This window comes from Vigna umbellata, chromosome 1 (assembly GCF_029865625.1).
Source record: "Vigna umbellata cultivar VRB3 chromosome 1, Vumbellata_1.0, whole genome shotgun sequence".
NCBI lineage: Eukaryota > Viridiplantae > Streptophyta > Magnoliopsida > Fabales > Fabaceae > Vigna > Vigna umbellata.
In genome coordinates this window covers 94,238,590-94,264,672 of record NC_142165.1, presented here as the reverse complement: position 1 = coordinate 94,264,672, position 26,083 = coordinate 94,238,590, and the positions used below count along the sequence as shown (strand labels likewise).

Below are 26,083 nucleotides of genomic sequence, written 5' to 3'. Positions count from 1 at the left end.
ATTTTCAAACTAAAATTCACTTATTATATTTAGATGTCAAAATTAAAAATATGTTAAAAACTTATTTATATATAATATTTTTTAAATAGTTTATCGAAATAAATTCATAAAAACTTAAAAAAAAACACGAAAAAAGTAAAAGAAGATGCAATTTTACAATTGTATCCAAATATAAATAATATTTGGACTTATAAAAAATTATTTGAACTCGTTTTTTTTCAAAATTATCTTATTTTTAAGCTTAAACAAACTTAATATATATTATATTTTCAACTTTTCAAAATAAAGAAATTATGTATTGAAAATATTATTTCAATTAAAAAATTATTTTGAATAGCTTTTTATAAAATAATTATATATTCTTTAGGAATAATATATTAGAAAAAAATATAAATCAACTTTCATTTTTCAAAATTTGTACAAAATAATTATTAAACTAATTTCTATAAAAAATACTTATATTTTATTAGATAATAAAAAACTATCATTGTACAATAAAATTCATAAACTATAATTTTTGTTCAGTATTCAACATTACGATGTTTGGAGTAAAAAAAATATTAATAAAATATCATTAAAAATTGCTTAACAGTTGTAAAGCAAATAAAATTAATAATTAAAATTATATTAAAATGAACTAATTTAATTTTAAAATCAACTTCATCCTAATTTGTCTCAACATATTTGGGGTGAGACTTTTAAAAAAGCTCTCATGTGACTAGAAAATAAAATTTGATTTTAAAGGAGATTAAGATCAACTCATAAACTAAGGACTAAAGCTATTTGTAAAGTATTAATAGAAATGAAAAAACCTTAATTAAATATTATTTTTTTAAAAAAAGTAGACTTAATAAAAAAGAAAAAATAAAAATCTACTTACAACTTTTAACTAAAATGAAGAGGAAAAAAGTAATTAAACCTTAAGATTATTATTTGATTCCAAAAATAATAATATTAAAATATAATTAAAAATAAATATAAATCTAAATTATGTATATAAAATTGAAAAGCTATTTTGTATATCATTATAAACATAAATTAAAAACTTCCACATATTGCAATATTTTTATGAACCGTTAGTTATCGGATTTAACTGAATGTCGCGCAGTCGAAAGGAAAATTACTTATTCTTTTATTTCTTGCAATATAATTTATATATCTATTTTCTTTGTATATTTAAAAATTTAAACATTTTAGTTTATATAAATTTTATTTAATTTCTTTTATTTTTATATTCATATTACTTTCAATATCTTATAGTTTTTATTGTTAAAGTAGCACAAAATAAAAGTATTAAATTTAATTTATAAAAACTGAAAGATGGAAACTATGTTTAAATGTAGAGAATAATTATAAAAACAAAACTGAAAACAATCATTGTCCATATATGTGCTATTTAAGCTTATGATAAGATATCCTTGGACAAGGCATTGTGTATATGGAAAAGATAATCATGCCAATTATTGATTATTGATTGATGCCAGAAACTGTTTTGCTACTAATTTTATGTTTTCATCAAAACTTATATATTATTTTTGTTCCATTAGAAGTAGATCTACCTTTTTTCCCCACTTTTTCTTCTTTCTTTATTTTCCTATATTCTATTAAGAGACAGAAAGGAATGGATCTTCAGATCTTGGACTTTATCTTTACAAATCTTGTTTTTGGAGTATTGGTTTTCTATTCATAAATATGGTAACTCAATCTACTCAGAGTAATATATTGCTAATAATTATTCTGTTAAAATAAGTCATGAATTTTGATAAGTCTAAAATAATATATTTAAATCTAATTTTAATATCTACTTTTTATAAAAAAAAAGTGCATTTTTTAATCACCAATAACATTAATTTTTTAATTGTTTTAAAAAAGAAAATTTTAGGAATGGAAAATTTGATACAGGATCGATCTAAAAAACTACTCTTATCTCTTGTAAAACTGTTCTATATAGTCAAGTAAACTAAAACGTAATACATAATGTTCCATATTTTTGAAATGACTAATTTTTGAATAAAATATATCAGAGTTTGACTTACATATTGATTTGAGATTTGTGATTAGCTAACACTATAACACAACTTTCCTGGGAAAACATGATATATTCATTAATATAAAATTTGTAATTTCTACCTATTATGATATATTCATTAATATAAAATGTGTGATGTTTTCGTATCATTCTAAATGTTATTTGCATATCATTCTAAATAGTTGGTTATATAAGAAGATCCGTAGGCAGCCCAATCAGTATAAGCCCACTTGTTTTTCTTCCTCCAGCTCCGGACGATCTTTCCTCCATCTCCTTCTTCCTCTATCTCCATCGACATTCCATCTTCTTTCTCCATCTCTATTGGCATTTCCTTCTTCCTCCATCTCCACCACCACCTCCTCCATCCTCTACCTCCATTGCCACCCTACTCATCACCTTCTTCTTTCTTCACTGGTGCATCATCTCATTCTTTATTTTTTTTTTCAAAATAATATTTTAGATTGTATATTTCAGGATGTAAAACAAAAAAAATATTTTAAATTGTGTAATTCGAAAAATATTTTATATTTTATATTATGAAATGTATAACTCAAAAATACATTTTTTATTTTGTATTTCTAAATGTAATTCAAAATATAAATTTTATATTCCATATAATATATTTTGAAATATAATTTTTATGTTTTAAATTGTAGAATCCAAAATATAGTTTTTTTATTGTGGAATTTTAAAACATGCATTTCAAAAATCAAATGAAAAATAGAGAGTAAGTTTATAATTTGTAAGTGAGTAAAGGTGCATAAATAAATTATGGAGGTGTAGAAAGGAAAAGGCTGTCCTAGATTAATTACCTATCAGAAAAATGTGAATTTCGTATTAGTATTAATATTTATATATGGATTTATAAAAGTGAGTCACACATTTAACATACAAATTTTTACCTTGTATTTAAAATTCATATATAAATTAGGTACGTTAGGACTGAAAAATTTGCAAAAAAGACTAGATCTGTATGTTATAATCCACGTAAAAATAAATTTTACCTAGTGATTTTACATACACATATGGAAAATTAGTTATTAAATATAAAAAGTAAAAATTATTTTTCCTCTCTTACGTCTGTTTCTCTTTCAAAAATCTCTTAGGCTTTGTTTGTTTAGGTGAATTTGAGAGAGATGATTTGGGGGAAATGATTTGAATGAATTTGAGTGGATTTGAAGGTTATTTTGTAGTTGTTTTTGAGTGGATTTGTGAGTAACTGAGAGTGGATTTGGAAGTAAAGTTTGTGAGAATTAGTGTAAGATTTGATTGAGGTGATAGATTTCAAAAATTGGTTTAATTGGTAGAAATTAAAGATTACCAAAATGCCCCTGGTTATTAAAGTAATATAAAATGTTATTTGTTAATGTTATATTTAATTGTAAAAATATTTATAAAGAGACAAAAATTATAAATAATTTTTAAAAATAAATAATAAAAATTATAAATGTAGTAAAATAAATTTATTTTTAAATGTAGTATTTGTTTGTAATATATTTTTTTGTTTTTATAATAAAATGTCTTTTTTTTTTCATAAAAATAACTTAGCTTCTATATTTATAATAATTTGTTTCTCTCCAAATAAATAGAATGAAAAAATATTCTCATAAAGTAACTTTGTAATATAAAGAGTATTTTATTATTTTTATTTGAATTTTTAAAAAATGAAGATTTATCCCCATAAAATTTAAATTAAAAACCTATAATTAAGAAAGAAAATTTATCCCCCCACACATCCCCAACCTCCCGCCACCCCCACCCTCAACTTCCATCACCACTCCATCCGCATCCCTGTAATACTCATCCACCAGAAAAATATTCCTCAATCGTCGTACCCTCCCACCACCCAGAACTCCCTCCACTCTACACCTACAAACCCCACACACCCAGCCCGAAACTCGGTCAGCGAATCCATCGCCACCCACCGGTCCCTCCCCACCTCGTACCGCTCAACCGACCAAATCCTAGTCCCAACAGCCCCAACATCGTATGCCGCGACCCCGCCAACGATAAAAATTTGGAGGAGGAGGACCAACCAACGTGGAAGCAGAAGTGCTTATCCTAGAGTGAGAAGAAGAAGTTGTAACCGAATACAACACGTTGAGGATAGTTGTGACATTTCAGTTACAATCCTTCCAAATCTCTTCAAAGTTGCGGGTGATGAAAAAGCACGGTATCTCGCAAATCATCGCTCGCATTTTCTCGCATTTCCTCTCACCCGAACACACTTGAATTCTCAAATCATTGCTCGCCATCGCTTCTGAACAGTAAAATCTGTTCAAACGAACGAAGCGTTAATCACTTAAAAACTTTCACGACTCCAATATCTCACATTTCACCTTCTTAGTATCGTGAAAACCCTGACGTCTTTCTTCTTCCTCGCCAGTCCCAGTCAACTTTGTACATCACCTAAGCCACCTCGACTCTATTAACTAATTTATATATAATTCTATCAAATATAACTTAAACATGATGGTTAAAAGTTTTTTTTAATAAAAATTAACTATTAAAAAATTTATAGAGAATGTGTATCAATAATATAATTAAACAAGTTATTTATCAAAGTAGTATAACCTTTTTGCTTTACTCATTCTAGCAGAAAAAGATATGCAAATGGTGTATGTTTTTGCAGTACTAAAATCAAAATATTGGAACATTTCTTTAATATCATATATTTATGTGGTATATTTATATCTTTTATTCGATTTTCAAAATTTGCAGTCAATTTAATCTTATTTAATAATAACATATTCTTAGAATAATATAGATACTTACTTTTATCATTAATTATTATAAAAATGTTTCTCTTAGGGTGTGTTTTTTTGGGTGTATTTGGGGGAGATGATTTGGGAGAGATGATTTGAATGGATTTGAGTGGATTTCAGGGTAATTTTTTAGTGGTTTTTTTGAGTGGATTTGTGGTTAATTGAGAGTGGATTTGGAAGTAAAGTTTGTGAGAATTAGTGTATGATTTGATTGATGTGATAGATTTTAGAAATTAGTTTAATTGGTAGAAAATAAAGATACCAAAATGCCCCTAAGTATAAAGGTATTATAAAATGTTATTTTGTAATGTTATATTTAATTGTAAAAATGTTTATGAAGAGAAAAAATTATGAATATTTTATAAAATTAATGGTGAAAAATTATAAAAGTTATAATGTAATAAAAAAAATTATTTTAAAATGTAGTATTTGCTTGTAATATAATTTAGTAAGAAGTGATATCAATTTATTTGTTACGGAAGTGCGAATGATTAATATTAAACAAACAAATAATTAAGTAGCAAGTTATAATATTACATGACCTAAAAAAAAGTTACAACAATTCAACATACAAATATTCTTTTAATAGTTCATGATCACGTTGATTCAGCAAGGTATCGTTGCAATGCATTGAAACGATATTGTATTGGCATCCCTTTTAGACGTCTTGTATGGGATGGATGCGAAGATAAAAAATCGAAGCACTGTCTGAATAAATTATGATCTTCAATGTTCATAGTCCGTAACAAGTTTTCAATTTGTTCTGTAGTTGGATTAGATGATTGAATCCTAGCATTTACCAGGGATATTCGACACTCCATAGCCTATGTATGTCGTTCAAGAACGACAGATGGTCTTCTTGATAGATTAATTTGTTTTTGCACTTCATCAATGATTCGAGAGTCCATCTAATTTGCAGATGAGAAAGTACACAATAAAAAAAACTACCGAAGCTTATGTGAAAGATAATAATTGGAAAAATAAGTAATGTAATATTTGAAACACATAAGTCAATTTAAGCAAAACAAAGTCATGTAATACATGATGCATCGCAACCATAACCATAACTTATAAATTGTTGATGAATGGAAAACCAATAAGTCATAATTACATCACAGAAACATTAATGAATATAATATTACTACAACCGGTCAAATAACACTTCCTAACAATCACCTCCGGAGATCATTTTACATAATTTATTCCACCGCTTGTGTGGTGGAAGTCCCATCAACCTCTTTGTACATGTGGGGTTCACACATAAGAAATCATAACACTGTTCGAGTAAGTTTTCATCAGCAATGTTCATACCACTCAATATTTCATAAATGTCGCCCTCTGTGTATGTGTATGTCGATGTGCGACGGAGTATTTTATTTCTATCTTCCATTGCTGAGACTTGACGCACGGCTGCATCAGATATCACACCAAAATGAATATTTGATGAGCTAAGCACATTTGCGAAACCATCCAGGCTGCTCGTCAACTTATCAAATTGAGAATCAATAACATCGACCATAGGTGCCTTCCTTTTTGAGCCTCGTGAGGATGAAGTTCTAGCGGATGGGACGGAAGGCACAAATTGAGTCTGTCATGTACTATATTCATCCACAAATGGAGGAGGTGATGGTGGAGTTGGGTCTCTATATGTCGTCCAATCAGGTTGTTCTGGAATGTACTCCATATTTTGATTCAAATCACCACTGACACGAGGCCCAACACGCTGTCGACGTGCTTGACGAGCAGTTCGAACACCACTCCCAGTAGCTCTATCAGCTGCCCGTAACTCGACCATTAAATCGTAGTGTTTTATACTATTAACTCTCCACTTTGCCGCCGTTGGCCTCGACTGAAACAACAAAAAGATCAAACACATTGCTTCATATGATGTATAATAACGATCCACAAAATGTTAGTATTTGTATAAATACCTGAATCAGGTCCATCCAAACCTCGTCCTCAGCATGAAATGTCATACTAACCGGGTTCCACGCAAATCCACTCAATCCATAAAACAAGTCATGTACCTCGCGCCATTTATCTTTCAAGACTTTTTGACGATTTTTAACATTATTTTTGGTAATTGCGACATACCCAGAGCTATGAAGATGATCAACTATATTACTATATGCTTGGGATGTCCAGCTTTCGTCAACCCTATTAACGATTCGTGATTCCTCAATCATAGAGTGTAGATTAATATGAACCTCTAATCATAGTATAAGGCAAACTTCACTAATAAGCTCTATATTTTAAAGAATTAGGTTGTCTTTAACAATAAAAATCAAAACAATTGCACACAATATAGATGGCTAACCTGGACACCTTACTAATCCCTCACTGCACCTCCGTCAAATACTCAGCTCGGTTGCTTCCCAAATATTTGATATTGTAACCAAAACCTGCAAAAATATAACAATGGTTAAGCCTGCTGCCAGTAAATTCCATTTCCAAAAACAACTTCTCTCCCTGTGTCATTCCTCCTGCATGTACACTTTAATGGAAAGCAATATGCGCCCAATCTATACGGCGGACTACACTGTTGTCGACGTTGCCCTTCACCCAAAACACAACCCTCCTTCTCCACCTAATGCAACCTCCATCCATCCCCCTCAACCAACATATTTCCTCAACCACTCGACCCTTCATACTGTTGTCCGTGCCACACGTCTGACTGGTCTCCCTTGTTGTGGTTTTCTCCACATGTCTTCGTCCAATGGTGGTGGTAATAACACACCCGCATCGTCTACGCCCCTGTCCTCAACCTTCACGGCCAATGCTTCCATGGAGGACGAAACCGTTGATGACACACGCACCACCAACATCACAACAGCATCACACCATGGAGGTTCGGTTAAAGGGTTATGCACCTTCAGCTATGGCCACGGAGCCACTGTCCAGCTATGGGGAACCGGTCTATGGAATCGGAACACACACCTGCCATCGAAACAACCAGCAACCAAGCCGCACACCACCCTCACTTATTAAGGGATCCAGATACAATAAATACGTAACCGGATACACCAAAAGAGCAGAAACTGAGTATGGCTCGATCCGGATACACATACATTTCTTCTCCATCCGCTGCTGTCTTCATCATCAACCGGCAATATCCTCCGACGTCGTCTTCTTCATCCCTTGCGTTGGTTGTCATCAACGACCTTCTTCCTCCTCCGCACACCCCCGTCTTCGTCTTCACCTCTTCCAGAGGTCTTCAACCTGCAACAACCACGTTAATGTGTAGCAAAAATTTCCTCACCTGAACTTCTCCACACCTGCTGGACCTCACTCTCGAATAAACACTCTCAGTACACAAACAACACACAAAGATCTCTCACTGCCGCAAAAGTTGGGCTAAGTATAGACACTCTCACACTCTCACAATTAATAACTTATCTACCAACGACCTCTTATAAATGGTGTTACTGGTCAGACTAACTTTTTGAATTTCAAACAGGAATCTCTCCTTTATAGTGAATTGTTCTCTCAATCAGGGAATCTTGTTGGTATCCAATGCTGCAAAAGTGTGCCTCTACACAGTCGAACCTCTTCACATGCCAAGCCACAATATTATCCCTTGTGATGGCACAATGCATTTGGTTGAAAGGAGTAAAAAAAGTGAAACCTAATCACGTGATATGTGTACGTTTCTCATGCACGCTTTTTTAAATTATTGTTGAATTATTGTAAAAACACAGGGGCAGATACGAGTTTTCACTACAAATCAGCGCAAATCTTTGCTCATCTGCGAGATGTTGAAAAAGTGAAAATATCGCAAATCGCTGCATTTACATGCATTTCCGTCGTACCAAATCACACCAATCGAACACGGTTTACCACGCAAATCCATCCTCGCAAAATCTCCTCTACAGTAAATCGCCTCATCCGAACGCAGTGTTAATCTTATACTTTCTTTTCCATAATCTAAATAACCTCGTTTTCATTCATTCAGATATGTTTTATTTCTACACCTTTTCATTTTTTTTCTATTTTATAATTTTTGTTTCTATATTGTAATCATTATTCAGTCAAAACATCAAGAGTAATTAAACTTGAAGAGTAATTAAATTGGGGTTAGAAAATAACCAAACTAAAACACTCTTACAAAGGGAAAACATAGAAACCTTAAACGAAGTCGTATGATATCCCAACTAACGGTTTTCGATCGTTTGAATTTCCGTGAGACCCAACGTTTCGATAACGCCATCAGTAACTCCGATGGGCCAAGGCCATGAACCCCCGGAATCCCCACCGGCCGCCCCACCATTATTCCGCCGCATACACGACCTGGACAACGCCGTCTCCTTCTTCATCTACACTCTCACACGCCCCATCGCCCCAAAACCCCTTCTCCGATACCTAGAGCTTTTGGCGGACTTCCGATTCTTCTTCCCAGTCTCCCTCGCCCTCTTCCTCGCCGCCCCCTCCTCCTCCCCTCTCCGACCTAACCTCCTCCTTCCCCTCCTCGTCTGCTCCCTTATTGATCTCCTTTTCATCGCCCTCATCAAATTCCTCGTCCGCCGATCCCGCCCCTCCTACTCCAACCACTCCCAATACAACGCCGTCGTCCCCGTCGATAACTTCTCCTTCCCTAGCGGTCACTCTTCCAGGGTCTGCTTCGTCGCTTCCGTCTTCTCCCTCTCCCGCCCCTCGCTCCTCGCCGATCTCCACCATCCGCGTGTGGCCTTGCTCGTGAATCGCTGGTTCGGCGGAGATCAGGCCCTCGCCGTTGATATTCTCATCTCGGCCGTTTGGGCTTGGGCCGTGACCACTGTAATTTCTCGCGTCGCTCTCGGGAGGCATTACGTTATCGATGTCTTCTTTGGCGCGTGCTTCGGAGTCCTCGAAGCGTTCTTCACCTTCCGCCTTCTCGAATTCCGAGGGTTGCTTTGAGGTAAGATTAAGAACCTGGAGCTGGGATTTTCGAAAGTGATAACCTTACTCCCTGGTGAATGTGGAGTTTCATATCACTACTCACCGGTTAGATGTACTTGCCGATTATTATCATTTTTTATGATATTCTATTTATAATGTTTACTTTCAGTGATTATGTTCGATGACTGTAACCGAATTATGGAGAAAAGTTTTATACGTGGCTTCTCCAGAAGATTCAAAATTCTAGTATGAGAGTGATTGAAGGACGCTATATCTGCTATGTTTGGTTTCCCGTTCAGCTGCTTTGAATGGAAGTTTTTGTTGCCAAACTTAGTTTGGTAATATGTTTGCTTTCTCCTTCGATGCACACCTATGTTTGATTTCATGTGAACTTAACACTAAGAGTTGCTTTTAAACTAAGTTTGTAAAATGAAATTCATTCAAATTTATGTTTGAAAACTTGACATGTATATAGGAAGACTAAATGAGGCGATGCAGGGTACGCACACGCCATGAGTAGGAGATGAAATTGAAACGATTGAGTCGTGTGTATATATTGAAAGGAAGTTAAACATTAGCTACTTAGGTTGAGTGCACCGTATGCTTAGACATTAGGGTGATTGACATTAATTTGGTCTAAAGCTGTCCTTGTTTGAACCTAAAGCTTGTTCCGGGAGAATGTGAGAACAGCTGGTTAATTATTTGAAGATCCTTTAAAGGATTTTCATGTTACTTAACATAATCTTCATGTAGTCAACGTTCCTCAAAATTAAATTCATCAAGATTTGCCGAGAATGTTCATTATTTTTTAATATTTATTTGAGAACTTAGTTCAAGTGCCACCATTGACCCTTGTCAATGCGAATTAAATTGCAATGCTCCCCTCCCCATTTTAAATGACCAATTAGATAACAAGAAATATTTTGGCTAAGGAGGTTCTTCAACAAGCCATACATAGTGTGTTGAATTTGGGGTCATGACCTTCTCAATCTGGATCAAACTAAAGAAACTCAGACTTGTTGCTTTTTGTTGTGAATTTGCAGGCAAACGTGCATATAAGATTCTGATTCAAATGCGAATTAAGTATGGTTGGAGTCAAGAAATTCTCTCTTGTAATTTGATTAAGGAAAAATAATGTTTGTATGGTGTTAAAAAATTATAGAATAAAGAAATTACCAGTGTTTATATACAGTTTTTTTTATCCTCTCTATATGTAATAAATGAATACTTTTGTGAAAGGATATATATTTAATTTGTTTATATGTATATAGTTTGCCATTAGATGTCATTACCGATTAACCCTTTCACAAACTTTTGTTCCCTTTTTCAACTAAAAGACTTTCGTTTGTCCTAGCTATATATTGATTCAATTTCACATGTCATCTGTTATCATTACATTTTCTCTATTTATGATCTTGAGAGTTTCAATTCCTATTATTTAGAGTTGAATTTCCACCTCATCAGGCTCTTACTATTGTCTGCTGCCTCAAATGGCAAATAATTTGTTTCACTTTAAGCAAGAACTTGGATTGAAGTCTTGATAACCAAGAAAACTTGTTGAGAGTTCTTTCTCTCCTTGAGTTGAAAAGGTTCTACTTGAATTGACTCCATGGATCAATGGATCAATGGAGTGTGAGTTTCACATGTCTTGGGTCTAGGACCTTTTTAAACTCCTCATTAATGGGAATGACTAAGCCAAAGAAAAAGGCGAGAAAAACATGCATGGGGAAAAAGAACTACATTATAATTGTCTCTGTCTAGTAGTATAGTGAGGTTCTTGCTCTGATTTTGAGGCCGTGAGGTTGAGAGTAAACTTATCATCTTAGGATGAAGTACGGAGGGGAAAACATTAGCCGGGAGCAAGAATTTGTGTAAAACATTATAATGCATGTTAATGGTATAAAATAAAGAAGCATACGAATTCCTCAAAAGAGTGAAAGTTAAATGATAACAGCATTTTAGTCTAGCCAACATGATTCAGGGTTAATTTTACTGGTTGGATTTATTTATTTATTTTTTTAACTAAAGAATCAGTTTCTTGGATAGGTTCATTGACTGAATTCTCCAAATGCACCATTTACTTTAGGATCTATCTGGTAGGAAGGAAAGAAGTGGGTGAAAATAGAGTAGATAGAAATAGTGAAGTGTTTGGAAATAAGCGAGAAATAGAGTACAAATGAAAATGTTTGATTTAAAGGAAATATAAAAGCAATGGGAAGATATAAATATGTGAATGAAAACAGTAATAGAGTGAAAATATCCAGTAGATCCTATTTCTTGCTGTTTTTCTTCTTCTAAACTCATTCATGTCTTTTGTTTGTCTCTTGTTTCTTTCTTCTCCTCCAAAGAAAGGGTTAGTTTTATTTTTCTGTATCAGCTTGTGAGAATAGTTTCCTCTGAAATACGTTCACATTGACAAAAAGTTTGCCTCTTCACCCTTCTCCTTTTCACTGTCAGAGGTTGTCAGTAATTGCGACCATTTGTGCTCTATCTCTTCCGTCTCTGTCTCAAGTTGGTTTAAAAATGTAAAGCATCTAAAATGGCGACGATTAATTCTAACCTCTATGTGGAAGCCTTTGAGTTAATTTAACATACTGAGTATCCGCTAAATGGATACAGAATCTAATTGCTGTCTGCTTTTTCCTTCATCTTAGGTTCTGATGGAGAAATTCGAACTTATGCTACCCGAGGGTAAGCGTTCTTAATTGGTTTCTAACAGATAATGAAGTCGTGATTGGTTTGAGTACATTGGCATCTTGCTCCTTACCAGATAATTTTGGAGACCTTAATTACTTTAGTTTATCTCAACTCTACTTCAAATTTGTTAAAATTACTTGGGAGTCCGTAATTTATTCCTTGGCATTTAAGTCTCTACACAGGCGTATAAACAATAAATGTAAGCATGTGATAATACATGGTACAGCAGACCTGTACATAATTTATTTGCAGCCTTTTGTCGTATGTTTTATCCAGAACTATATCATACATCGAATTTGCTACTGCTGTCAGATGTTTCTAATTTTTGCAGAGGTACTGATGCAAAGACAGATTGTTCTGTATCGTTTGAAGACTTGAAATGGGTTATCTTTTCTGACAATTGCTGCCAGAATAAGAAGTTGGCTTATGTCTAGTCTATCTCCGATTCCCACTTTGCCCGTTCAGGTGGATTGAACATTAGTGTTTGAAATCTGGAGTAGTAATTATCAAGAAACATTATATTATAACAATCATATGTAGGTGTAGGCTCAATGGAATCTGTGATCTATTAAAAGTTTGAGAAAAGAAAGGTCTTTTAGGATTTGGTTTGAGGGACCGTGTGCTTGTCTGATGTGTATGGAATTTTTGACGATTATGAATTGAAGGATAAATAGTTGTTAGGCCAGTTACTTCTTTTGCATGTGCCTTCTTACCGCGTGCCATCTGATAAGATGTTTTTGATTTGACTGATTGATTGGTCTTTGCTTTCCTTTCAATTTTGGAAAAGTTCGTAAGCTTACCAAATTAGCGCAGACTGTGGTTGATATGTTGTGCTGGCAGCATCTATTACCGTAGTTAGGATATTGTTACGTGGAACACACCAAAAGACGAGTGAATCAAGTCGTTTTTGGTTTTATTGACTTGACATGTGGGTCTGGTTGCTATTAACACCAAGAGAATTAGCACATGAATTTGATGGAAGCTTTCATCATCTTTCATATTAGTCCGCTGAACATTGACAATTTCTCTCTACTCATGCCTTTTCTTCGTGCATTTTGCTGACGAATAGTTTCATTCACATTGAAAGTTCTGGATTTATTACCATGGATTAAGAAATTCGGTATCTTGGATACTGCTGGAACAGTTCATTGGTGGAATCCACTACAGCTTGAGGGACGTACGACGTACGCGAAGCACTGGGCGTCTGGTATTTTGCCAAGTGAATGCTTACTGCTCAAGATTTGGAGTGACTGTAACTTTGTATTTTGTGGGACATGCTTTGATATTCTCCTTGCATGATTGATTTCTTAGTAATGAGAGACTGACTCTCCGCAGAACTTAAACATTTTTAACGTTTTCTTGTATGCCCACCGCGATTGGAATGTTATTGATGCTATATTGCAGTAAATAAATATATATATAAAAATACAGTAATTTATTTGAGAGTCCATTATCAATTTATCTTCTTTCTTTGTGGGTATATTTTGGTGCAACACAGCAGGTATCTTCCATGGAAATGTTTGATTTAGATACATGTTTAATTGAATCGCGCATATTCAAAGCTCAAAATTGATGTGGGTGTAATGAACATATCGGGTTTATTTGAAAATTCCTTTGCAATGATACAAACAGGTTCGCACTTTCCAGAACATGAAATTAAGAAGCAAAATTTGGCGTCTTTTACGTAAAACGGCCGTGTACGTTATTGTAACGGTTGTAACTTAACTATATATTAGTACGTGCACTTTCATGTGTTTTGGTATGATAATGCAGAATAGGAAAATTTGAATTGAATAGGTTGAAGAATTTAGATTTACTGATCTACCACCCATTTTATGGCTACACATCTCTGAAATTCTGACAGTACCTGGTTTTCTTCATTTATTTATATTAATTGTTGTTCGTTTTTTTGTGCTTTTGAACTCATGAGTGATCCTCGCTGGTCAAACATTTTGAATTGATTTTTATGATTTAGCAGAGAGCAATGCCGGTGAGTACATCTGTGTCAGTGTGGATTGTCATATATAATTGATATTGCATGAAAGAAGCAAACCTGAAACCCTAGTTCTTAGAAAACCGATAATGTTGAACAGAGTGAAAAGCCACCATAAATGACCAAACATGGGAGTGGCACGGCCTTAGGTTTGGTCATAGTATGGTGGAAGTCATATTCATCAATTCGTACAACACCAGTTTGTGTCTATGTTTTCAACCACGCACGATTAAGCTTTTGAAATGTTGTATTGGACCAGTCACACAAAGCGTTCAAACTCGTTACAAGGTGTGAAACCTGCAACATGCCTGCATGCATGGTTGATGATGGAGATGGATGATGACGGACAATGATGAAGAATGCATAAGGTCAGTCTAATAAACGAGCTTGTGAATTGGTTGTCGGAAGTCCAAGAAAGTCATGTGAGTGTGGTACGATTTTCTTTTGGGAGGTTGTGGAAACATTAAAACCATTTTTGGACTCATTTTCATGACCTTGCTTAAAAAATCAGAAGAGAGGACCACTGATCAAAATTGGATACTGGATGCAGAGACTGCTGAGCTTTTCATGTCTTTCTATATTTGCCACGTACCCAATTTTATTTCACTGCCACAGACTAAAGAACTGAGCATAAGGATTCAGGGGAGAAAGGTTGCTGACCACGATGTGGAAATCAAAAAACGGTGCAAGAGTTTCGAGAGGTGAAGACAGTAGGCATCATTTGAAACCTGTCTCCCCTTACCCCATTTGCCATCATATCTGATCTTCACCCATCACGTTTCTTTTTCCTTTTTACCTTTTGCAATCTCATCCACCTTCCTAATTTCTGGTTCCCTAAAGTTCCTCCAAATTATTCACACGGAATCTTTTTCCTCTGCAATAATGTAAGTCATCAAGTTTAAAAGATATCTTCACTTTTTTTTTTCAACAAATTAATCATTTATCATGGATTATGGTAATGACCAAAACAGTAACCGAGGTCGAGAGGAACAGAAGTCCTGCCTAACTTCTACTCTCATTCAAGGAGAAATTATTAGATGGTCTTAAGTTATGGTAGTTTCGGTAAAATTTCATGGCATATATTAGTCGAGTTTTTCAGTTTTTTAAGACTCCTTGGAGACTATTTGTTCAAGATCATTATTGAGTAATAATGTTTCTCACCGAAGATATTTGTTTGGTTTATTTGAAGGCCAATGGAAATAAATGTCATGATAGTAAAGTAAACAAAACAAAGGGAGAGGAGTGGAGAATCATTCTTCGTCTTGTTTGATATCCGAAAAGAAAGGCTTTTTTTTTTAAACTTTGTTCGGGTTCATATAAAAAAGATAAAGATATTTTGACACCCAAATTTAATTTGATAATACAGTTTTTCTTCTTATTTTTTACAAATATAAAAATTTGTTTTTTTATGATTATTTTATTCTTACATAAGTGTCAAAAAACGATGTTAAAGACTTATTTTTTTAATTAAAAAAGTACATAAATAAATGAAAGCCATTCAATTATTCACAAAATTAAAATGTGATCTTATTTTCTTCAATAAAAACGGGGAGTGTAAGAAAATGCAATCGTTTTAAATAATTGATTTTCCTTTGACTGATTTGCTGCGAAAGAAGGAATATTTTTCTTGCTCCCATTTTTTACCTTTTGTTTCCGTGGCATGCGAAAGAAAAGATGAAAGGATGCAAAACTCCTCTTAATAGCTGGCAAGGTACAAATTTACTAGAGGAGATTGATACTGCTGCACTTAAATTCGAAGATGACGAGTTTAATAGGGGTTCATATATTATTCCTTTTTTAGTGTTGTGTGGATGATTGTACAATGTATATTACTATTTATTGTTTGGCAGTTTGCTAGGTGGAAAGTTATTAAATTAATGAAGTTTTGAAAAGGGAAAAAGAATGGCCCCAACGACCACTGCAGAAATTTGTCCCTAGGTAGCTAGCTAGCTACAATGTGGGCAAGGCTACGTGTCTCTGATCAGAAGGGCCATCATAAAAGGCCACATGCAAAAATGTACCACCGACCCCTCCTTCTATCATACAACTTGCCAAATACACGGACACAATTTCTATCATAAATTTCCCCATGCACTCATGCATTGCAACCATTTCAGTGTGCTTTTCCTTGCCTTTGCATGCACCTCACTTCAATTATCTTCCTGTTGCAATATCGGTCAACGTAATCACCATATCATACCTTAATTTCCTTCTTTCACACTTTCAATTCAAATCACTCCACCAACATAGTTGTTGTGACTTTGACAGGGATGGACCCATGTGACAAAGTAACATGTAATTAACCAACCAAGTTTTCTTATGCCCATTTAAATACTGCATTCGGTGATGGTCTATATAGTAAAATAATACACATATAAATCTAGATTCAAAATAGCGAGTGGTGTAGATCCATTTCGATGAAAAAGAAAATCTCTTTTCTTCCAACAAGGATTGATGGCAGTATGGGCCGGAGCATGTCATGCTCCCAAATTTGAAGTTAAAATGAAACGATATACAAATTTAGAACAACATTCATTATTTTTTAGGAAAATGTTATTTGGACAACAAAAGTTTGACACAATTTTGACAACGGCGACGTGGCAGCTGTGCATTGGCTCAGTGAACCGGGGTGAGGGGTATTTTGGGTTTTTTCTGGTTTGTTTTCAATTCACTGAGCCAATGCACAGCTGCCACGTCGCCGTTGTCAAAATTGTGTCAAACTTTTGTTGTCCAAATAACATTTTCCTATTTTTTAACACCTCATTCACATTTATCTCTCCTCCTATCACATTATAACACTTAAATAATTATATACATTCTGTCTCTCTCTCATATAGTGTTTTGGTTTCTGCATAATTTTTCATTTTGAAATGATAGTGGGGAGGCAAAGAAATGTTGCTCCATTGACAGAAGACACGAGGAGCTGTGGGAGGGACCAACCGGTTGTTACTACTTGTTTAGTGCTTCAATGAGTTGTTTCCCAACTGCAAGAGTTTTGGTCACTGATATATCTGAGCCTCCCATGGAGGGCAAGCTTTTTTTCTAATTGTGCTGTAGTTTTATAGTATGTACTTTTACAAACATGGATTTGATGTTTGGTTGTTGTTTTCTTCTGTGTCTTAATATAATTCATGCACGAAGCTGAAAACAATCTTCGAACAAAGACAACAAGCTAAGAGAAGCCTCGACAGTTGAGAGAAAAATGAAAAGTAAAATGAAAGGTGGGAATTAAATCTCTGTGAACACTGCAATTCATTATTCTGAACATTATTACTACACGTATATATCAATATTCTATAGGGTACTTATGGGTTTGGGGGCCATACTGCACGTACTGAACTTGAACATGCCCCCACCTCACCCTTTAAAAATCTTTCCGAACGGGTATCAAATCTTTGAAATTCTCCATCAGTTCATTTGGAAACACCGTTGCACTGCTTCATATATATATATATATATATATATATATATATATATATATATATATATATATATACAAAAGAGGATCTTTATTGACTTCTTCACATTGGGTTGTAATTAACCAATCTCAGGCTAACTTTATCTTAGTTGGGTCATTATCAGCATTAGGTGGTAGCTGGTGAGATAGAGAGTGAATAGTGAAAAGGACATACGTTGAAATTACAAGCAACAATAATACTATTAACGTTTCAGTGTTACAGAGGGGCACAAGGAACAATGAGCAGAGTGGATCAGTGGATCACGGCGATCACGTTAGCAAGTTTTCGTCACCACAACCAATGTTGTTTTATGGAGTACTTTTCTGTGTGTGCACGGGACATCAAATTGAGAGAATTACTTTTACACGTAATATCAATTCAGAAAATATAAATGTTGACAGAATGATGGTTTAAAGTCCACTTGTAAAGAAAACTAAGTTAAGAATTTTTTAAAGTTGCATTATGAATGTAACTTTTTAACAAATGTAAACAACTTTTGTATTTTAAAGAATGTGCAGAATCTGCACTCAGTTGTAGCTATGGGAAACTTTGAATTTTTGTGAGAATTAAAGAAGAAATTAGAAGTCATGTGGGTGTAGTACTTTTGAGGTCAATGGAAGTGTGTGCGTGGCCCTTGTATGTTTCAATTTTTTGAATTTGTTTTGTTTGGTTCTATGAATATGCGGGATCAATGCAGCACAGAGAAGCATAAAGGTACGTATGAGTTATTATGCAGAAAATAATAATAAAAAGTGAGGATTACAGCATCCCATATAACTTGGAAATGATGCTTACCACACACTGCTGCTTCCTAATACACGTACAAAAGCTTATTCGAATATTCATCTGGATTTCGCTACGTACACAGCAAACAAATGACACACTCTTCCCTAAACTACATAAATATATAAGGACTTCATATTCAATTCCATACATAAACAACCATTTTAGATTCTCCTCTGTTTAGTACTTTAATATTTCAACCGGAGATTTATTATATTTGCACATCAGTTTCGTACAATTGTCTATACAAATTAACGACAGATAAAAAGATAAGTGAGAAAAGTGTGGGATAAGATAAGAGATATGATTCAGAGAAATAAAGAAAAAAAATGACACTGGTGGCTTTTGTATCATTTAAAATTGAGAAAGGGAAAAAATTAATTTAAAAGGATATATCTCATAAACGTCAAATTTAATTGACGTCGACCTAGAAAAATTATTATGAACTTCTTATGCTAATCTATACATAAGCATTAAAAGCCTTATTAACTTGTATCCTAAAAATATTGGTTAAAGAATTAAAACGAGAGCACATTCCTTAACATCCAAATAAAAATATATGCTTTAATTATTAGAAGATTGGTTGGAATTTGTCAAAAATTAGATTCTCAACACATTTCTCTTTTATCCCTGAATATAGTTGTTTCTTATCACAACAAGACATGATTGTCTTTTGTTCGAGTGAGACACTAAAGTGTGAGATGTCCATATAAGTGACATTGATATCACTTTTAATATAAATTATTAAGGTTTAATGTTTATTCATCTTTTATTTTTTATATGCAATTAACTTTTTCATTTTTATTAAATGTATGATTTTTAATTCATACATGCATTCCTGACAAGAAATATGAATTCAATAGATAATATGATATAATAAGAACACTGTTTAATTATGTTTTTCTTTCTAAATTATTATAAGTAATTTTTTATTTTAATTCATATTAATGCTAGGTCTTTATATTTAAAAAATGTATGTATTTAGTCATATTTTCTTAATGACATTAATGACATTAATGATGTTGGAGTTCACAAGTTTCCCTTATATCAACGTCTTAAAAGGTTAATATAATTCACCGTTTGTCATGCCAAAAAACAGTCAACATTGTTAAACAAGCAATACTGCATCCATGAATTTTCAAAGTATGGAGACATAACATGATGAAAGTTGGAGATAAAAACAAAAACAAACAAAATTGTGTTATAGTTTAGAGATTAAAAACATAATTAATCCTAAAAGGAAAAAAAAATAAATAAATAAATAAATTATTCATTAGATATATGTGTATCAACGTATGTTCATATGTTGGAAGTACAACATATAAGATAAGTAACATTAACAATCACGCTCACTTGGATCAATAAAAATAAGATGAAGATCATTAAGTAGAAAGTAATCTTTTCCACCATAAATATACCAATTAAATAAAAGCATAAAATAAATTTAATATGGTTGGACACCTTAAGTTCTACATTCACAAATGCTCAATAAAATTATTTTATCACTAATTACAATTTCGTCAAAAGAAAATTCAAATCCTCTCATGCATTTATAAACATAAAATTGCAAATTGTCAGATACAACTTTTATAAGAATAAACTTCTAATATCCTTTGTACACTTAGTAAATTATGATGAAAACCCTTAAATCAACCATTCATTTTTTTTAAGAATTTATTATTTCCTTTTTTATATTACACAACGTGAAACTTTAGTGAATACACTCAAGAACGATATATCATCTCTTCACCAAAAGTTTCAACATATTAAGAGAAAATAACCCACCCCACAACAAAGTTTCAACATGTCAATTTTCACATCAACACTTTCATACTCATCTTGAAGCAATGTGTCATTTGATTAAATATGTATAAACTAGATATAGATTGCAAATTAATGAAAAGAAAATTCTAAGACATTTGATCTATCGTTATCAATTATAATATCAAGAGAGTTTAAAACAAAATGAAGGGAAAATGAGGTGTGCAAAATAATCAAATTTCAATATTTGTTCATGATCCAATTTAGAGGATTTTTCTCATATGTATTAGTTTTGCCAATATTGTCGTGATAAAATTTTATATTCTTCTACGTGCGTAATTTCGCTTTAAAAAAGTTAATATAGATACCGAAAAAAAATTCTGTCCCTGATGACAAAAATCAGTCACTATTTATTTTAATAGTGATTTAATTAACCATCAAGTTTAAAAGATGACAGAAATTCTAACCGCAAAATTTTCATTGTAGAAATAATAATAATAATAACAATAATAATGATGAAAAGAAAATAAAATAAAAGGATAACTTAATTTTTACACCCTTAAGAAGAAAAGCAAAAGGACAACAAGGTAAGACAACCAAAAATCCAGAGAGAACATTTAACATTTTATGACATTTTAACAAATTGATGAACTTTTTATTACTTAAATGGCTAGAAAAGTGAGATATATAGTCAGAAAATTAAATAAGAAATACTCGACTAGATTAAAACTTAACTAAACCATTAATATTGTTTTTTTTTTTTGAAAATTTAAAATACATAACTTTGATTTTATTTTTACTGGGTACAGTGAGCCAGTTTACATCTCAGTCACATGCAGTAAACAATTTGCTGTCACAAGACCAATCTATGACTGGAAGGACAATTTGTAATGCTTAACAGCCAAATGCCAACTACTTTTGCGTTCACATGAAATTAATTCAAGCCAGACACTTGTCATACACATCTAGGGATAGAAACAATTGAGACAAAGATGTTGAAAATGAAACAAGAATTCACCTTTAATTATAAACACATAGTACACTCAAATTTAATTTTAAATGTCTATTTTCTAACACAATCTATCCCTTTACTATTAAGGCAAGAAAAGGAGTCTGTATTTGGATCTACTATCACATTCCATCAACACCCATTCTTAGTAGATAAGAATGGTAGAGATTAGATAAGATATCTACCTTTTTTTTTTCTTCAAATGTCCTTTTAACTCAACACGATATGTAATTCAATCCTAGTCCAATAATTAAAGTGAAAAGGTGAATCATCTTTAGGAGTCAACTTCTATTTTCTGGGTTAGAAAAACTATTCCCTAATGGTTAATAAACATGAGATCATACTTTTATTATTATTTTTCTCATGATATCACATCACTTAATTTAAACCTTATGTCAAGGCGTTCTCTACTCCTTTAGACACATGAACATGTGGGATCTCCAATCCCAATCCTTTAAAAAACACTTTTCCAAACCTCATAACAAAAACAAATAAGAAAAAAAAAAAAACTAAAAGATTGAAGTGGGCATAAAACAAAACAACCAAAACTGTTGCCTTATCAATCAGTGCAGTGCTCAGACAAAACTAAGAAAAAGACTAATTTATAAAGTTTATGTACACACATACGGAAAATTGGGATATTTAATAATTAGGAAGTCACAAAGCATGATTAAAGTTTTTCTTAGGTGACACTTGCAGCTAACTGGATCTGCCTTTTTCGTTTTATTGAGCAACCTTGTGTGGTATAGAGTGCAAAAACTAGACTTGTGATTGGGACTAACTATCTTACTTGCTTTGGTTGGAGGTGGGACCAAACACATGCAATGACATGGGCCATTAAGATACCCTTAATACAGACACCTGTCTTATGGATAATAAGATAATTTTGGTCTCACAAAGATATGACACTATTATTCTTTAGCAAGTGTTTTTGATTTGATTTGTTCTCTCCTAAATTGACATTTGAAATTCAAAGTCTCCAATGGGGTTGCTTTTGTTTCTGTTCCTCTTTTAGTTTTAATATTAAGACGTATTATATGTACTGTAATGAGTGCATTTAGAAGAGAAAACAACTGTTTCCCTTCAAAATCTATTCAATTAGTATGTTTTTGTACCGATTTCACACTTTCATTTTTCTTTATTGACTACTATACTTAAAAAAGCATCTATAATTAACTCTAAAAACATGTGTATCTTCCTACTATTTGCAACCCTGCACATGTGCATATGGCAAGATATACCAAAGTCATATGTTTTGCCACTTAATAAAATTTTGGGCGATCTTACATATACATTACATATACATAAGGCATAAGAAGAATTTTAGGTCACCCTAATAGTTAACTATACCAAGTCTAAGTATAAATTATTAGCATAGTTATTTTAGTGACAGAATATAAATAATTGAGACTGATCCCGATAATTAACAAGAAATGAAGACGAGCATATATGTGCATGTTATAAATATTTGTATTTTTTAAACATTGTTGCAAAATTCTTAAAGGAACACATCAAAGTAAATGTAACCTCTTGATGTAAGTAATTTTATGATTCCTTAATTAATATGTACTGTATATTTAAAAAATTACAATAATTTTCATAATAATTATATAAATATATTTAATTTTGTATTTTCTAATCTTCTAAATACACCCACACAGCTGTGTAAGTGTACACTTTACTTCAGTAATAGGATACCATTTTATTTTATATTATGAAGTGAAAAAGATGTCGTTAATAAATTAGTTATGAAAATAATTATTAAAATGAAAAGTGTTATTAAATTTATATTAAAATTATAAAAAACATGTTTATATTTATTAACTTTTATATATAGTATTATAATTATAGAATAAGTGTAGTTGAAACTATTACGAGAATTACTTTTTATACCACAAATAATTTTTTTATAATCCAATATATTGATAAGGGTAAACCAATGAAGAAAAAAAATTCATAATATAGTTATAGGTTATAATAACTGGCTTTTGAGATTTAGTAAATAATTTGGTGCTTTCGAAAATAACCATAAGTTCTAGATTTTAATAAAATGATGATAAATGATAAATTATTCAAATATTTAATATATTATACAGTAATAAATACCAGTTAAGTTAAAACGAATTGTAACTTAAAAAAAATTCAAGAAAACATTTTTTGTTAAATTATAATATATATTTATTATTACATCAGCACCGTCCTTCTTGGCCAAATGATTCCTAGTTCATGACATTGAAGAGATGAAAAAGGAGATTGAAAATATCTTCATTTGGTTGTGCACATAAATAAAGGGAAAGAGAAAAGAGAAAGTAGAGATTCTGTATATTTTAATTTCCACACTGAACAGAAAGTGAAAATTTCGATGCTATTAAAGTCTGTCATTCAAAATAGTTATTTCTTACAGTTGATTGTCAGATACTCAAAGGATGGAACAAAAAGTGTAATTAACTTTCATAAGAAACTATTGACCATGTTCTATTTATTTATTCTTAATTTCTCCCATACACATGAAATCTATCACATTTCCCTTTTTGTTTTATTTTTAATATCACTTTATTTATTTTGTTTATAGAAAGAGAGCAGGAATGAAAAGTTAGAAAGAATGGAAGGAAAAGAAAATGAGATTGGTGGCATGTGGTGAGTTTAGATGGCTAAGCTTACATCTTGTGTGTTTGCTTTTTGCAATGAAAGATGTGAAGAACACCTCGAACAGAGGAAAGGAAGAAAAAGGAAAGCAGGGGAATGGAAGAAGAGTCACATGTGAAGGTGGACACAAGAGAAAAGAATAGCCATGACAGACAAAGATGAAAGATGAAATAGATAAATGTAAATTCTAAATTCCTAATCTTATGTCACTCTCTTGTACATTGTTATTATATAGTAACTTTGTGTGTTCTTATTAGTATTGGTTAATTCTATGAGACCTTATGTCATCAATTGCAGTCATTGTCAGAGACACCTCACAGGTTATTACCATATTCCAATGGAATTCATACACCCATTTTATTCAATAATTCCTTCCTTCTTTTTCTTACCTACTAAAATCTCTCTTCTGTACATAACCATGTGTTTGATTCTTGTTTCATAACAATTTTGTTTTTTTTTTTATCATTTTTTTATAAAAAAAAATATTATTTTATTGATTTTTTTCATGAAGTGGAAGTTTTTCTTTTAAGTGATATGAATCTTAATTTAAGTTCAAATTCAATGGTAGGAGAATAAACTTTGGTTTTGGTTATGCTCCATTTATCCTTAGATTTATTTTTTTTATTCAAAATGTTATTTAAGTCTTTTATTCAAACTAATAAAATAATTAGATTGTCATAAATTTAGGTTTATAAATAATTCGGAATTTGATTTTATATTTTAATTTATTTCGTTATTGGATAAATTTTATTCACAAAATAATATACACAACACAAAATTATCATACTAAAGTTTGATATTGAATACATTTGATAAAAAAAATCTTAAGAGAAAATTATATTCTTCATAGTATAGATTAAGTGTAATTGTGAAAGTTGTTAAAACAAAGTCAAAGGTATTCTAAAAATATTAGCATGTATTTAAAAGAAAAAACATAAAAGTCTCTTATAAGACAATTATAAATAGATGTAAAGTCTGTTAGTGAAGTAAAAAAAAGAAATACCCACAATTTACTTAAAGCATGCATGCAATAGTTTGTTTAACTGTTTTTTTTTTAAAAGATTATCTCCTGTACAACATTAAAAATGCTAACTTTGTTTGTAAATTCTTCATTTATATAGAATTACAATCTATTGTAAGAAATGTTTAAATTCACAAATTCTTTCACTGAATGAAATTAGTTGAATGAATTTATCGAAATTGACTATTATTTTAGATTTCGTTTACACTAAAATTAATAATAAAATTATTATTATAATAATACAAGTTAATAATTATTTCAATAATAGAAAGAATGAAATATATTCAAATCACATCAAAACGATGATAAAAAGATTGTTATAAAATAATATACAAGAAAATTAAAAAATGTGGTGATTCTATGTCAATAAAGTTTTTTTTTCTTCACATATCATTCATTTTTTTTCTAGAAAATAATGCTATAGATTAAAAATTGAGTACCCTAATTGTATGTTCATAAGTTATTTGTAATTTTTTTTGTCACTAAGTTATTTGTAACACCGTGTGTTGCTGGATAACCTTTTAAGAAACTTGAACTTGGTTTGATTAATTTAAAGAAGATTCTTTTACTAAAATAAAAATGTTGAAGGACATGTTTCACTAACTTAATTTCTTTTCCAAATACACTACTTATAAGTAGCTTTGAAGTTATAAGCTCCTAACCTTTTTTTTTTCTTATTAATTACTTTTGTTAAAAATTTTTATTTATCTTTCACATGTTTAAAAGTCCCCTAATACTCTCTTTTAGTACTTTTATTTCTATAAATATAATTTATTTATCTCATCATCACAATTATATTATAAATTTATTCATTTGTAACTATTAATAAATAGAATTTTTATCATCTTTTTGTAGTTGTTATTTTAGTGTACATAATTTTCATTACTTTTACTTTTTATTTGTATATCTCATTTTCTTATTTCATTTTTAAATATTTTTAAACTCAATTAGTCATCTTCAATAGAAAAAGTATGTACGATAAAATTATAAAAATTATTTATTTTAGAACTAAAATTTATAAATATATTTTAAAAAATTAATAATAT

At 31.6% G+C, this 26,083-nt stretch overlaps 2 protein-coding genes across 5 annotated transcripts; one reads left to right on the top strand and one right to left on the bottom strand.

The window, feature by feature from the left end:
- Positions 1 to 5,950: 5,950 nt before the first annotated feature.
- Positions 5,951 to 8,109, bottom strand: LOC148206855 (L10-interacting MYB domain-containing protein-like). The gene is made up of 2 exons (XM_088115019.1): positions 6,726 to 8,109; positions 5,951 to 6,643 (listed from the first exon to the last, which is right to left on the bottom strand). The coding sequence occupies exons 1-2, from the start codon at positions 6,978 to 6,980 to the stop codon at positions 6,386 to 6,388; spliced, it is 513 nt and encodes a 170-aa protein (XP_087971145.1). The 5' UTR covers positions 6,981 to 8,109; the 3' UTR covers positions 5,951 to 6,385.
- Positions 8,110 to 8,830: 721 nt separating this feature from the next.
- On the top strand, positions 8,831 to 13,804 carry LOC124823424 (putative lipid phosphate phosphatase beta). Of its 4 annotated transcripts, XM_047295618.2 has the most exons (3): positions 8,831 to 9,688; positions 12,324 to 12,360; positions 12,698 to 13,804. In XM_047295618.2, exon 1 carries the CDS (start codon positions 9,013 to 9,015, stop codon positions 9,685 to 9,687), a length of 675 nt encoding a protein of 224 aa, XP_047151574.1. In that variant the 5' UTR covers positions 8,831 to 9,012; the 3' UTR covers position 9,688; positions 12,324 to 12,360; positions 12,698 to 13,804. The 4 variants fall into 4 exon arrangements, with proteins under 4 accessions (XP_047151574.1, XP_047151573.1, XP_087960972.1 ...); XM_047295617.2 differs by having other exon boundaries at positions 12,324 to 13,804; XM_088104846.1 differs by lacking the exons at positions 12,324 to 12,360; positions 12,698 to 13,804 and adding an exon at positions 10,713 to 12,316.
- The last annotated feature ends 12,279 nt before the right edge of the window (positions 13,805 to 26,083 follow it).